The 14,715-nt window shown below is 39.4% G+C and overlaps 1 protein-coding gene across 1 annotated transcript in view; it reads right to left on the bottom strand.

Annotated features, from left to right (window-relative positions):
• The window catches only part of LOC139763342 (uncharacterized), a 305,437-nt gene that overhangs the window by 135,014 nt on the left and 155,708 nt on the right, over positions 1-14,715 (bottom strand). The window contains exons 10-13 of the mRNA XM_071689364.1: positions 5,129-5,198; positions 4,409-4,547; positions 1,707-1,948; positions 1,214-1,368 (exon numbers count right to left, since the gene is read on the bottom strand). Of these exons, the coding sequence (XP_071545465.1) occupies positions 1,214-1,368; positions 1,707-1,948; positions 4,409-4,547; positions 5,129-5,198 (606 nt within the window). The remainder of the gene's footprint in view (positions 1-1,213; positions 1,369-1,706; positions 1,949-4,408; positions 4,548-5,128; positions 5,199-14,715) is intronic.

Below are 14,715 nucleotides of genomic sequence, written 5' to 3'. Positions count from 1 at the left end.
AATTGGGAGGTGAGTTTGAATGGAGAAAAACTGGAGGAAGTGAAGTGTTTTAGATATCTGGGAGTGGATCTGGCAGCGGATGGAACCATGGAAGCGGAAGTGGATCATAGGGTGGGGGAGGGGGCGAAAATTTTGGGAGCCTTGAAAAATGTGTGGAAGTCGAGAACATTATCTCGGAAAGCAAAAATGGGTATGTTTGAGGGAATAGTGGTTCCAACAATGTTGTATGGTTGCGAGGCGTGGGCTATGGATAGAGTTGTGCGCAGGAGGATGGATGTGCTGGAAATGAGATGTTTGAGGACAATGTGTGGTGTGAGGTGGTTTGATCGAGTAAGTAACGTAAGGGTAAGGGAGATGTGTGGAAATAAAAAGAGCGTGGTTGAGAGAGCAGAAGAGGGTGTTTTGAAATGGTTTGGGCACATGGAGAGAATGAGTGAGGAAAGATTGACCAAAAGGATATATGTGTCGGAGGTGGAGGGAACGAGGAGAAGAGGGAGACCAAATTGGAGATGGAGAGATGGAGTGAAAAAGATTTTGTGTGATCGGGGCCTGAACATGCAGGAGGGTGAAAGGAGGGCAAGGAATAGAGTGAATTGGAGCGATGTGGTATACAGGGGTTGACGTGCTGTCAGTGGATTGAATCAAGGCATGTGAAGCGTCTGGGGTAAACCATGGAAAGCTGTGTAGGTATGTATATTTGCGTGTGTGGACGTGTGTATGTACATGTGTATGGGGGGGGGGGGGTTGGGCCATTTCTTTCGTCTGTTTCCTTGCGCTACCTCGCAAACGCGGGAGACAGCGACAAAGTATAAAAAAAAAAAAAAAAATGTTCACTTTAACACACTGATTTAAGAAGTGGATACATGTGAGTGACAATATATATTGAAGTACCTGGGAGCAGAGTGAAACATATCATATACAAACTTACAGACACATCTATGAGAAAGAGGAAGAAGAGGAGGAGGGGAAGGAAAGAAGGAGGTGGAGAAGTCCTGGGTTCAAACCATCACCACGATACCACTACATGCTGTCATCATTACCCCTCCCTAGTCTTCTTTGCCCGCCTTGCCAGAGGTAAATCTTGACTCATGGGACAGTAGAACATGAAAGCACCATTAAAAAAAAATTCCAATATGCTCTTATTGACACAAAACTGATTCTCAAGTGCTACACAACATAAAATTTCAGAACACTGTGAACATACTACACATGCCTTTACTTTCTGCTTCAGGTTCATTTTTCTCCTTATCTTCTTCTTTCTTTGTCTCATCACTCTCCTTTTTAGTATCATTCTCTTCTTTTCTGTTTACAGCATCTTTATCAACCAACTCCTTCAATTCAGCAAGTTCCTGTTTTGCCATCCTAAGCCTAAATTGAGGTGAAAGAGAAGAATACATTATATTTTTCATATGTCAAAATAGAAAGTAAAAGATCATGACAATCTGATGTCAAAAGATCAAGTAATTTTGGACAATTTCTTTTTAATGTATGAAATTCATTAATAATACTGAAGAAAAATGACAAGAACAGATGAACAAAATGAACAAAACATTCTACAAATACAAAGCCGCAAGATCATATGCTTAAACAGTATATTGGCTTACCTTCTGATATCTAATAAAGTCAGAGCACCACCTAAATCTTTGCAATATGTTTTGAGATTACAGAATGTCAAGGAACAGAAGCAGAACAGACTTTAAACTTACCCTTTTATATCTCCATGCTCTCTCAAAAACTCAACTCTCTTATATGCAAACCAGTATTTGTCATGTATTGAGAGTTCTTTTGAGGCAAGAGCCAGTAGCACAGATGCTAATACTCCTTGGCAATCCAGTGGCTGCCGCTGGTAACATATGTCAAATACATGATGGTAAAGGTGTACATTTCCTCGGTCTTTTTTCAGGGCTCTACGAAGGACTGCTAATGCCCTGTCTGCTTCCATTAATATCTAGAAGAAAAAATATTGGTCTTTGCTCTCTAAATTGGTTAAACTAAGTGTGCTTTTGAGTAATACTACAACATAACACCTCTCCTTATTCTAGCACTACAGGTTAAACCTCTTTAATGCAGCAACACTGGGACCTGTCCATTACCAGACCAAAGAAAATCCAAGAAGACAAAAACTAACCCATAAGGGAACTCCCAATGTAAATATATACCTGACTCCTAGTCTTGCCAGCTCATTCCACATACATATTGCCATGTTATCAAAGGCAGAACAAAGCTTAAAACAGGAAATAATACAACCATCAATGCCTCCAAACAAGGTTATTATTGTTGCATCAGATTACATCAGAAGTACCTCCCGATGGAGACTCTGCAATATCTTGGGCAAGAGTTTTTGTGGCATACAACATCAACATTGGACAGATTCATCAGTATTATACACTTGTTCTGGCACAAATTTTCCACTGCCATTAACCGTGCAAATTCATCCATAAACTTTGCCACAGCTTTGTGACGAGTAGTTAATAAAGAATGACCATACATTGGAAGTTGGCTTTGGTCGACTCATCTTACTATTGTTTTTTTATTACTATCGTCAAGGCAGCCAGCCTGCACTGCATCAGTCCCAGCCAGGCAGCCAGCTCGCACACTCTCTCTCATCCTGACATATTACTGTTGGTTGTTCAATATAGAATTGGAGTTTTTATTGACTCTTTTAATATGACCTTACATTACAAGCTTCCATGTCAGCACTATGCTTTTCACCACATACACTATGTACTGAAATTCCATGTCTTCACTTAAACTTGTGTAACCATACTTGTAAATATTCACAGTCATAGTCTAGCTTTAGTTCTCAATTGAAAACTTTGGCCTGCTTGATAAGCATCTCTCCAGATATGCTTACACCTTCATTACATGGGAGTTTAAACCACTCTGTAAGTACACTATCTAATTCTGTACTCCAGGCACCTTTCAAAGTTTTTTGAAACTAAACTTTTCTAGCTTTCATTTTCAGCAAAAAAATGAATATAAGAAATTAACAGGACTCTTAATTAGCTTGGTTGCAGTGCAAACAGATTTTGGTGCCTTAGCACTACTATCAGAGCTGCCCTGATGGCAGATCCACACACTAATGGTAGCAGTTTCAAAACATGCCGGACCATGGGAGTGGATGGACCACAGAGTGGCGGATTAGAGAGGTACAACCTGTACTGACAAGTTAAATAACATGAAATGACTTTGAACCATTTCGTCTATTTCTGGAAACATAAGTTTTGCTCTTTATTAATCAAAAAAAGTTGTTTTTACATTACAAAAACAGAACAGCAGCTATATAGGTAAATATCAAGCAACAATGTTAAGTAACATCTACTTTATAAAGAGGGATCCATTAAAAATGACATCTAAAGATTAGCTTTTATTTCTGTAGAGTCTTGAAGTCTAAAAAGAGAGGAGCATATGCTTCTTGGCAATAAACCAGCACAAATCCATCCCAGACCAGATATCTAAGTGTCTTTCTCAGCACTTTTCTAGAAAAAAAAAGTGATGAGGATAGTCCTTGGGTTACCCTATCTAAGCCTCAGAATACAGCTGGAAAACAAGCTTAATAAAGTGCTAACGAGTTCACAAGGATGGAGATTACTCATGTCTGTCAGTGCCTGAGAATCTCTTGTGAGGTCAATTAAACAGTACACAAGCATCTGTCTTTCAAATGTTACTGATATGGGTAATCATGACATAAGTAATATATTCCTCCAAGCAGACTCCAATTGGCAACTAAACAAATGAATTTCCAATCTACATGTCTACTATTCACTTTTTGCCTGTATAAATGGGGTGCATCAAGTTCATATGAGCATGCACATTTTATAGGAACATATTCTATAAAATTAGATTCATTAACCCAAACCTGCAAGCTTGAAGAAGGCCACAAATTCTTCTATATTCTGGAATATCAATGGCAGAGACAGCCCTGAAATGTCAGCCAAAAATTTTCTCAACTTGCAAAACTATTTAACAAATATCAAAACAAAGACAAAAAGCAATCCTTAGGATACAAACCAAGATGCATAACTACTTTTTAAAGGTGTAAGTGTAGAGAATTGACTAATACCCTGATTATCTGTATTTGAGACTTACACTAAATATAAGCAGCAATGCTGTAAGCAGACTGACTGAATACAAAAACAAAAAATGGTTATGATATCTTAAATGGTTACAATATCTTGATGTTTTTCAGACTGCTTGTCAAGCACTTCTGCTTAGGCTAAAGAATGAGTCTAACAAGATTTTCTCTTAAATCTGGCATCAAAATCTGAGGTACAAATGGAATATCTTTTGGTGCTTTATTAATGTAAAGCCAATGTAGACAATGAAAGACTTGAATATCATCCAAAGATATCACATTTTGGAACATAATAAATCCTATTTGGAGACAAGATGCACTGTACTATCTCACCTTAAAGAGAAATCGAGCATATCTAATGGCAAGCCATGAGCGATGGCGAGGTTGTGTAAGTGCACGAGACGCCTCTGCATACAACTCCTCAACTCGTTCATAACACTCAGCTCGACGTTCCAGTTCTATCAGCTGCATCCTGAGTCACATAAAGAGTAACTATCTACAAGAATTCTGCATTACAACATATCTTCATTAAGCTGACAATGTATTACAAAATATCTCTCACTAGCAATAAAATCATGTATTGAGTTACATAACAGCTTCCTCTGTACCACCTTATTTCAACTGTTACTGAATTGCAGAATACATTTTGAAATAGAGGTTAAAATCAGACAAAAATATTGTTGCATCAACCCTCATCATTACTAACAATATAACATTTCTGGATTTTCCATATCAGTATCAATAATTAACTCACCAAATACCAAAAAGTAGTCTGCTGAAATATAGGACAGGGGAAAGATATGAGGATAAAAGACCAAGAAAAGAGATAGAATCTGTGCTTTTTTACTAGAAGGCCAGGAAGCATTATCACAATATGAGGAAGAAGGTAGAAAACAGAGTACAGTACAGGAGATGATAAATCCTTGAAACTAACCTACCAACAGGCAGAATACATAAGAAAATCCAGTACAATATTTCTATTCACTATAATGACAGGTTTACCCATAAGAATCAAGGTTTATATCTGCAATTCTTTTGGGAAAAAATAATTACCTGGCCTTGAGCAATGTTGGATATTTGGCAATGACTGTATTAAGCAACTCTCTTGACGTATCCAAGTTACCTGAAAATAATTTTTCTATATACTACATGTAAATCACCAAAAATATAATATATCCAGATTAAGGAACTGTATAAAAAAAAAAGTTTTTCAATAAATATTATAATAATTTTAATCATACACCCAAAAATGTTACCAAAAACTTCTAAAAGCTTTGCAACACAAAAGGGTGGGAAATCATCCTAGCCAACTTGACACTTCATTTTCTGAATAACATGTAATACCAAACTTTCAAAAAATGCTGAAAAATTATGAAATCAGGTACTTATTTCACTCATGATCATATTCTGAGAACACAGAAAAATACTTGGTTTATGCATCTCAAACATCCTCCTAATCTACAGACTAATTCTGTGATGATATATCGTAATTATTTCACTACTATACACAACCAGAGGATAACTGGGTCAATTTTTTTCAAATGTGCAAAACATGAATAAATATAGTTCTACAGAAACACTTCTAATGGAAGTACCTGTATGATGGCGTGCCCATCTACGAATTTAACGGAACCAATGTGTGTTCCACAACAGCTTCCAGTGTACCTTCATAAACATAGTGTTTTTTTTCCGTTAATTCTGAGTTTTTATATAAGAGCAGGGCATGCTTACACAGTTCACCACTCCTTGCAAATATTTGTTATATTTTATGTAATTTGTGTGATGTAATGTAATATAATACTTTCAAAGAAGCAGAATGCCCAGGAGAGGATTATTATACAAATTATGTAAGTGGTGTTGCCACCCAACACCTCACCTCCACTACCATTCTGTATTACCAGCTTGCTCTAACTGATTGCCAATCAATATTACACTGGCCAACAAAAATTTTTATTTTTTTTTTTTGTCCCACAAACTAAAATAGGTGGATGTTATATGGTACATTTTATGCTGAATTCAAATGTTTTTGAATTTTTCTATTAGGCATGGTTTTTATGTGACAGAGCAATTAAATTTTACAATAAGTGTATATTGCTCATTCATAAATGAGGTTGGTATTACACTTAAAAAACTTACCTCTAAAATGTAAAAGTAAACAATTTTGGCAATATTTGGCCTCAGGAACATCCCTCCTTAGTGTCCAGCAGTGATCTGCCAACAGAGGGGATCTACTTTCCTCAGAACTGCTTTTCCATGTCCAAAATGTCCCGGTGAAATTTTTTTCCATGCTCATCAATGACTGCCCTAAGATTTTCTGGGAAAAAGTCGGAGTCCAAAAAGTGAATTTCTAGACTCATATTGCACCCAAGGGCTTTATATGAAGTCAACAGATCTTTTACATCACAATAGTTTTTAGATCTGTGATTCCCAGACACTTTGCAGATTCTCTTAAATGACAGCCATGCAGTTTTTTCAACTTAATTTAGCTCTTCATCGAACTTCTTATTTCGAAGCAGTTCCCAGATCAGTGGTTCTACAAAAGTACCCTCCTTGATTTTTGCATCACTGATTCTGGGGAATTCATTCCTCAAATATGTGAATTCATGGCCAGTTTTATCCATACCTTTTACAAAGTTTTTCATCAACCCGAGCTTAATCTGCAAAGGAGGCAGATAAATTTTCTCAGGATCAACAACAGGAGGCATGATGGCATTCTTCTTCAATGGCAATGGAAAAAGAATGGTAATGGAGTCATCAGTGATGTTCATTTTGGCCGCACTTTCTTTACATGATTTTTCTTGTCCGAGCTGTCCCTCACAGAGGAAACAACAGAACTTCGTGTTATCAAGTTGTATTTCGAAGGAAAGTGCCACAACCTTTAAGTCACCACATACATTCCACATGAAGTCCCCATACTTAGTTTTTTCCAAAAGAAGCTTCATGTTATCATGCAATTCCTTCATGCCATCTGCATGAGCCAGAGGACTGGAGGGGAACATATTTCTGTTGTGGAGCAGAACTGCTTTTAAGCTTACTTTTGAAGAGTCAATAAACAAGCGTCACTCACCTGTGTTATATTCATGGCCAAGTGCCTTCATAACAGAATGAATATCATTGCAAAACACCAGACAATCTTCAAAGGAGAAAATTTATTTGAAAACAACATGGCAATCATGATAAAAACAAACTTTAATTTCATTCTGAAAAAGATTACAGCCTTTTAACCTGTAACCCAAAAGTTTGGCTCACTTCTTAGACAAATCTAAATCGTGAACAAGATCCTTAAGATCTACTTGACTCAGCAAATGTGGTTTACTAGCAGAACAGCTTCAAATGTTGGGACCATATTGTCCTCTACTTGGTCTACTTTCTCATCACCAGACTCATCACCACTCAGTGTCATGTTTCTTGGAGGCTCTAGCATAGGTAATTCCCAACTGTGGCCTCATGGCAGATGGTAAATTAGAATATTTTTAATGGTATGCTTAGATTCTGATGTTATACCATATATATCTGTCAGACAGAAGTAGCAATCCAAAGCATGAACTCTGAGGTCTTTCCAAACCATAAAAATGGCAAAAGGCATAAAGTGTGAACCTTTTGCCCATGCTGAGAGATGCCTGACACAGGACACAACAAATATGAGGGACCCAACTTTTATCCTGGTCATCCATTTCACAGGCAAAGTAATGCTCACAGCATAATTAAGAGGGTAGTGAAAGAACAATTTTGCAATATGAATGCCAATTCACTGTAGATGTAGCAGAAACAGTTCGGACTATGTACACAGTTTCTCAGCATTATAATGTTGGCTCGGGTATCAGCATAACACTTGAATACACAAAAGCACAATATGTCAACAGAGTGGAAGAGACTGTTTATACATTGAATTCTAGCCTGCAACTGACAGAGAATGGCTACTCATGAATAGGCACTGTTTGAATGTTCCAACATTTCCAGTCATATTTCTGCAAACCCTTGGTGACTCATTTATCTAAGCTTGTACTTTCAAAAGGAAGCTATTGTACTTCACAAAAAATGGAAATAGCTCCATAGAGCACTGGCACATACATACTGTATGTAAAGATGTGCAAGTATGCTGGAACAAAAAAAATGGGTGTTCGAGAAATTCTGAAAACATATTTGGATTTAGCATGATAAAATACATCAGAGACATATCATTTTCATTGGGTAAAATCTCTCTGACCAGTGTTATCTATAAAAACTAAGTATAGTTGACATTTACAAACCATATTTTTTTTCCACATATGCTCAATATTGAATATCCAGCCACCTGCTGGAAACCCTTCCCTTCATGTATTTCAATTTTTAAAAGAGGAAACACGAGTCAGGTGGGGAGTGCTCATCCTCCTTGAAGGCTCAGACTGGGGTGTCTAAATGTGTGTGGATATAACCAAATTGAAAGAAAGAAACCTGGATGCTATGGTTTTGAATGACACGAAGCTCAAGGGTAAAGTGGAAGAATGGTTTGGAAACGACTTGGGAGTAAAATCAAGGGTTGATGAGAGAACAAGAGCTAAGAAGGAGTAGGACTATGCTTGAAGCTGTTGTGGGAGTGTGATAAAGCATAAGGAAGTAAATTCTAGATTGATGTGGGTAAAACTGAAAGTGGATGGAGTAGCTGAGTGAGTGTGTCAGCAGTTTTGGTGCATGAGACGTTATTAGTGATGGGTGATTTAAATGTGAAGATGAGTAATGTGGCAGTTGAGGATATAATTGGTGTACATGGGTTACTCAGTGCTGTGAATGAAAATGGTGAAGAGTTTAAGGATTTGTGTGCTGAAAAAGACTAGTGATTGGAAATATCTGCTTTAAAAAAAGAGATATACAAAAGTACATGTACATGAGTAGGAGAGATGGTTAAAGGGCATTATCAGATTAGTGTTAACTGAGAGGCATGTAAAAGACGGGTTTTTGGATGTTAATGTGCTGAGAGAGGCATCTGGTGAGATGTTTAATCACTACCTTGTGGAGGGGAAGGTGAAGATTTGTAGAGGTTTTTAAAAAAGAATAGAGAACATTGGCAAGAAGAGTGATGATTAATTATCTAGCTTGCAAAGGAGACTTGTTTGAGGAAATACGAGGAGAGATTGAAAGGAGAATGGCAAAAGGTGAGAGCCTATGACGTGAGGGGAGTGTATTTAGGGAAGCAGTGGTCACATGTGCGAGACATGCATCTGGTATAAGAAAGGTGGGAGGTGGACAAATTAGAAAGGGTAATGAGTGGTAGGATGAAGAAATAAAGTTGTTAGTGAAACAGAAAAGAGAGGAGTTTGGATGATACTTGCAAGGAAGAAGTATATGAATGACTAGGAGATGTATAAGAGAAAGCAGCAGCAGGTGAAGATACAGGTGCAGGGGTTGAAAAAGAAGGCAAATGAAAGATGAGGTGAGAGAGTATCATTAAACTTTGGGGAGAATTAAAAGGTGTTTTGGAAGGAGATAAATAACGTGCATAAGACAAGAGAATAAATGGAAACATCGGTGAAGGAGGCAGAGGAAAAAGTGATAACAGGTAGTGATGAAGTGAGGAGCAAGTATTTTGAAGGTTTGTTAAATATGTTTGATAAGAGTGGCAGATGTAGGGTTTTTGGTTGGCATGGTGTGCAAAGTGAGAGTCAGGGAGAGTGGTTTCGTGAAGAAAGAAGAGGTACAGAAAGCCTGGTGGAAGATGAAATCCGGCAAGGCAGCGGGTTTAGATGGTGTTTCAGTTCAGTTTATTAAGAAAGGGGATGACTGTGTTGTTGACTGGTTGGTAAGGGTATTCAATGTATGCATGGATCATGGTGAAGTACCTGAGGACTGGCAAAATGCATGTGTAGTGCCACTGTGCAAAGGTAAAGGGGATAAAGGTAAGTGTTCAAACTAGACCATAAGTTTGTAAAGTATTCCTGGAAAACTGTATGGGAGGGTACTGATTGAGAGGGTGAAGGCACGCACAGAGCATCAGTGTGGTTTTTAGAAGTGGCAGAGGATGTGTGGATGAGATGTTTACTTTGAAGAATATATGAGAAATAATTAGCATTTATGGATCTGGAGAAGGCATACGATGGGGTTGATAAAGATGCTTTGTGGAAGGTCTTAGGAGTATTCAATGTGAGAAGCAGTGACAAGTTTTCATCAATGGTCTAAGGCATGTGTACAAGTAGGAAGAAAGGTTCACAGAGAAGGTCAGTCTGTGGCAGGGGTGTGTGATATTCCAATGGTTGTTTAATTTGTTTAGGGATGGGATGTTTTGAGAGGTAAATGCAAGAGTTTTGGAGACAGACGAGTATGCAGTCCCAGAACCTTCGCCCATTCCCCCAACCTGTGACTCACTTCTGCTTTCATGGTTCCAGCCGCTGCCAAATCAACTCACAGATATCTAAAACACTTCACTTCCTCCAGTTTTTCTCCATTCAAACTTATCTCCCAATTGACTTGTCCCTCAACCCTACTTTACCTAATAACCTTGCTCTTATTCACATTTACTCTCAGCTTTCTTCTTTCACATACTTTACCAAACTCATTCACCAGCTTCTGAAGTTTCTCACCCAAATCAGCAACCAGCGCCGTATCATCAGTGAACAACAACTGACTCACTTCCCAAGCCCTCTCATCCACAACAGACTGCATACTTGCCCATCTCTCCAAAACTCTTGCATTCACCTCCTTAACAACCCCATCCATAAACAAATTAAACAACCATGGAGACATCATGCACCCCTGCTGCAAACCGACATTCACTGGGAACCAATCACTTTCCTCTCTTCCTACTCATACACATGCCTTACATCCTCGATAAAAACTTTTCACTGCTTCTAGCAACTTGCCTCCCACACCATATACTCTTAATGAGAGAATGAGTGAGAAAAGATTGACAAAGAGGATATATGTGTCAGAGGTAGAGGGAACGAGGAGACGTGGGAGACCAAATTGGAGGTGGAAGGATGGAGTGACAAAAATTTTGAGTGATCAGGGCCTGAACATGCAGGAGGGTGAAAGGCAAGCAAGAAATAGAGTGAATTGGAACGATGTGGTATACCGGGGTCGATGTGCTGTCAATAGATTGAACCCGGGCATGTGAAGCATCTGGGGTAAACCATGGAAAGTTTTGTGGGGCCTGGGTGTGGAAAGGGAGTTGTGCTTTTGGTGCATTATTCATGACAGCTAGAGACTGAGTGTGAACGAATGTGGCCTTTTTGTCTTTTCCTAGTGCTACCTCATGCACATGCAGTGGGAGGGGGTTGTCATTTCAAGTGTGGCGGAGTGGCGACAGGAATGAATGAAGTCAGCAAGTATGAATTATGTACATGTGTATATATGCAAATGTCTGTGTATATGCTGAAACGTATAGGTATGTACATGTGCGTGTGCAGACGTGTATGTATATGCATGTGTATGTGGGTGTGTTGGGCCATTCTTTTGTCTGTTTCCTTGTGCTACCTCACTAACACAGGAGACAGCGACAAAGTATAATGAATATAAAATATAAATAAATATTTAAAACAAAGTTGGTGGGCAGCTAATGACCAGGGAGGTATATCAATTATCAGTACTACCCGGCTGGGTATCTAGTGGGTGAGTAATGGCTGCATAGTGAGCCAGCACCTTAGTGATTGTCAAGTTGCACTTCTCTGACCTAAGTAGCTCTCTATTCTTTCTGCCTCACCCACACATGTCCACAAATATACAATCTCTTCTTATCATACATAACATTTAACAACACTTAACTCACAAAGCTTATTCTTCTTAACTCTAGATTTCCTGCAGTTCACACTAAGAACTAGACTTGCCTTATGGCAAACTGGTAAGAGCAACAGATATTTAGGGGCATTTAGGCAGGAACATTAGTTAGAGACATTAGGTAGAAGGAATAGGAAGGAACATCAGGCAGGAGTATTAGGTAGAAGTAGTCAATAAGAGCATTTAGGTAAAAGTCTCTGCAAACACTACTAGAGTTGCCCTCTGCCAGTGGCCTGTTAAGGGTGAAGCACAAAAGGCTACGAAGCAGCACTGGAGTTCACTAGTTATGGACACTCTATTTTTGCGGCCACCCCTTTAAGAGAGCTCCAAGAGGGAGCAGGTGTCAGGACACAAATAAACATATAATGTTAATGAGATGATGTTGATTAGGGTATTCAGTTGACTGTGACTTATCAGCTAACATGTGGAACAAATTATGAACATCTGGGAAAAATATCTATTACCTAAACCATGAATGTTAGTTGCTTTGCAAGACCCTAAATACTGCATATACCCTGCCACAAAACAAATCTCTCGTACCCTAAAACCCAAGAGAAAATACGAAACATAATCACATCAAATGACTAATTTTCTCAAACTGTGACATCATTCTAACAATTTCTTAACACCTTCCTTTAAATATGACCCAGAATAATTTCAAAGTCATACTTCCCACGAATTCCTCACCTGTCGTAGAAGGCGTCTAAAGGGGACGGGAGCGGGGGGCTAGAAACTCTACCCTCCTTGTATTTTAACTTTCTAAAAGGGGAAACAGAAGGAGTCACGCGGGGAGTACTCATCCTCCTCGAAGGCTCAGATTGGGGTGTCTAAATGTGTGTGGATGTAACCAAGATGTGAAAAAAGGAGAGATAGGTAGTATGTTTGAGGAAAGGAACCTGCATGTTCTGGCTCTGAGTGAAACGAAGCTCAAGGGTAAAGGGGAAGAGTGGTTTGGGAATGTCTTGGGAGTTAAGTCTGGGGTTAGTGAGAGTACAAGAGCAAGGGAAGGAGTAGCACTACACCTGAAACAGGAGTGGTGGGAGTATGTGATAGAGTGTAAGAAAGTAAATTCTAGATTGATATGGGTAAAACTGAAAGTGGTTGGAGAGAGATGGGTGATTATTGGTGCATATGCACCTGGGCATGAGAAGAAAGATCATGAGAGGCAAGTGTTTTGGGAGCAGCTGAATGAGTGTCTTAGTGGTTTTGATGCAAAGGTGAGTAATGTGGCAGTTGAGGGAATAATTGGTATACATGGGGTGTTCAGCATAATAAATGGAAATGGTGAAGAGCTTGTAGATTTATGTGCTGAAAAAGGACTGGTGATTGGGGATACCTGGTTTAAAAAGCGAGATATATATAAGTATACGTATGTAAGTAGGAGAGATGGCCAGAGAGCGTTATTGGATTACGTGTTAACTGATAGGTGCGCAAAAGAGAGACTTTTGGATGTTAATGTGCTGAGAGGTGCAACTGGAGGGATGTCTGATCATTATCTTGTGGAGGCGAAGGTGAAGATTTGTATGGGTTTTCAGAAAAGAAGAGAGAATGTTGGGGTGAAGAGAGTGGTGAGAGTAAGTGAGCTTGGGAAGGAGACTTGTGTGAAGAAGTACCAGGAGAGACTGATTACAGAATGGAAAAAGGTGAGAACAAAGGAGGTAAGTGGAGCGGGGGAGGAATGGGATGTATTTAGGGAAGCAGTGATGGCTTGCGCAAAAGATGTTTGTGGTATGAGAAGCGTGGGAGGTGGGATGATTAGAAAGGGTAGTGAGTGGTGGGATGAAGAAGTAAGATTATTAGTGAAAGAGAAGAGAGAGGCATTTGGACGATTTTTGCAGGGAAAAAATGCAAATGAGTGGGAGATGTATAAAAGAAAGAGACAGGAGGTCAAGAGAAAGGTGCAAGAGGTGAAAAAGAGGGCAAATGAGAGTTGGGGTGAGAGAGTATCATTAAATTTTAGGAGAATAAAAAGATGTGAATAAGAGCAAGGTTATTAGGTACAGTAGGGTTGAGGGTCAAGTCAATTGGGAGGTAAGTTTGAATGGAGCAAAACTGGAGGAAGTAAAGTGTTTTAGATATCTGGGAGTGGATCTGGCAGCGGATGGAACCATGGAAGCGGAAGTGGATCATAGGGTGGGGGAGGGGGCGAAAATCCTGGGAGCCTTGAAGAATGTGTGGAAGTCGAGAACATTATCTCGCAAAGCAAAAATGGGTATGTTTGAAGGAATAGTGGTTCCAACAATGTTGTATGGTTGCGAGGCGTGGGCTATGGATAGAGTTGTGCGCAGGAGGATGGATGTGCTGGAAATGAGATGTTTGAGGACAATGTGTGGTGTGAGGTGGTTTGATCGAGTAAGTAACGTAAGGGTAAGAGAGATGTGTGGAAATAAAAAGAGTGTGGTTGAGAGAGCAGAAGAGGGTGTTTTGAAATGGTTTGGGCACATGGAGAGAATGAGTGAGGAAAGATTGACCAAGAGGATATATGTGTCGGAGGTGGAGGGAATGAGGAGAAGTGGGGGACCAAATTGGAGGTGGAAAGATGGAGTGAAAAAGATTTTGTGTGATCGGGGCCTGAACATGCAGGAGGGTGAAAGGAGGGCAAGGAATAGAGTGAATTGGATCGATGTGGTATACCGGGGTTGACGTGCTGTCAGTGGATTGAATCAGGGCATGTGAAGCGTCTGGGGTAAACCATGGAAAGATGTGTAGGTATGTATATTTGCATGTGTGGACGTATGTATATACGTGTGTATGGGGGTGGGTTGGGCCATTTCTTTCATCTGTTTCCTTGCGCTACCTCGCAAACGCGGGAGACAGCGGCAAAAAAAAGAAAAAAAAAAAGAAAAAAAAAAAGATGTTTTGGAAGGAGGTAAATAAAGTGCGTAAGACAAGGG

Source organism: Panulirus ornatus, chromosome 46 (assembly GCF_036320965.1).
Source record: "Panulirus ornatus isolate Po-2019 chromosome 46, ASM3632096v1, whole genome shotgun sequence".
Classification (NCBI taxonomy): domain Eukaryota; kingdom Metazoa; phylum Arthropoda; class Malacostraca; order Decapoda; family Palinuridae; genus Panulirus; species Panulirus ornatus.
Note: the sequence above shows the minus strand (reverse complement) of the source record. Positions and strands in the feature narration are given on the sequence as shown.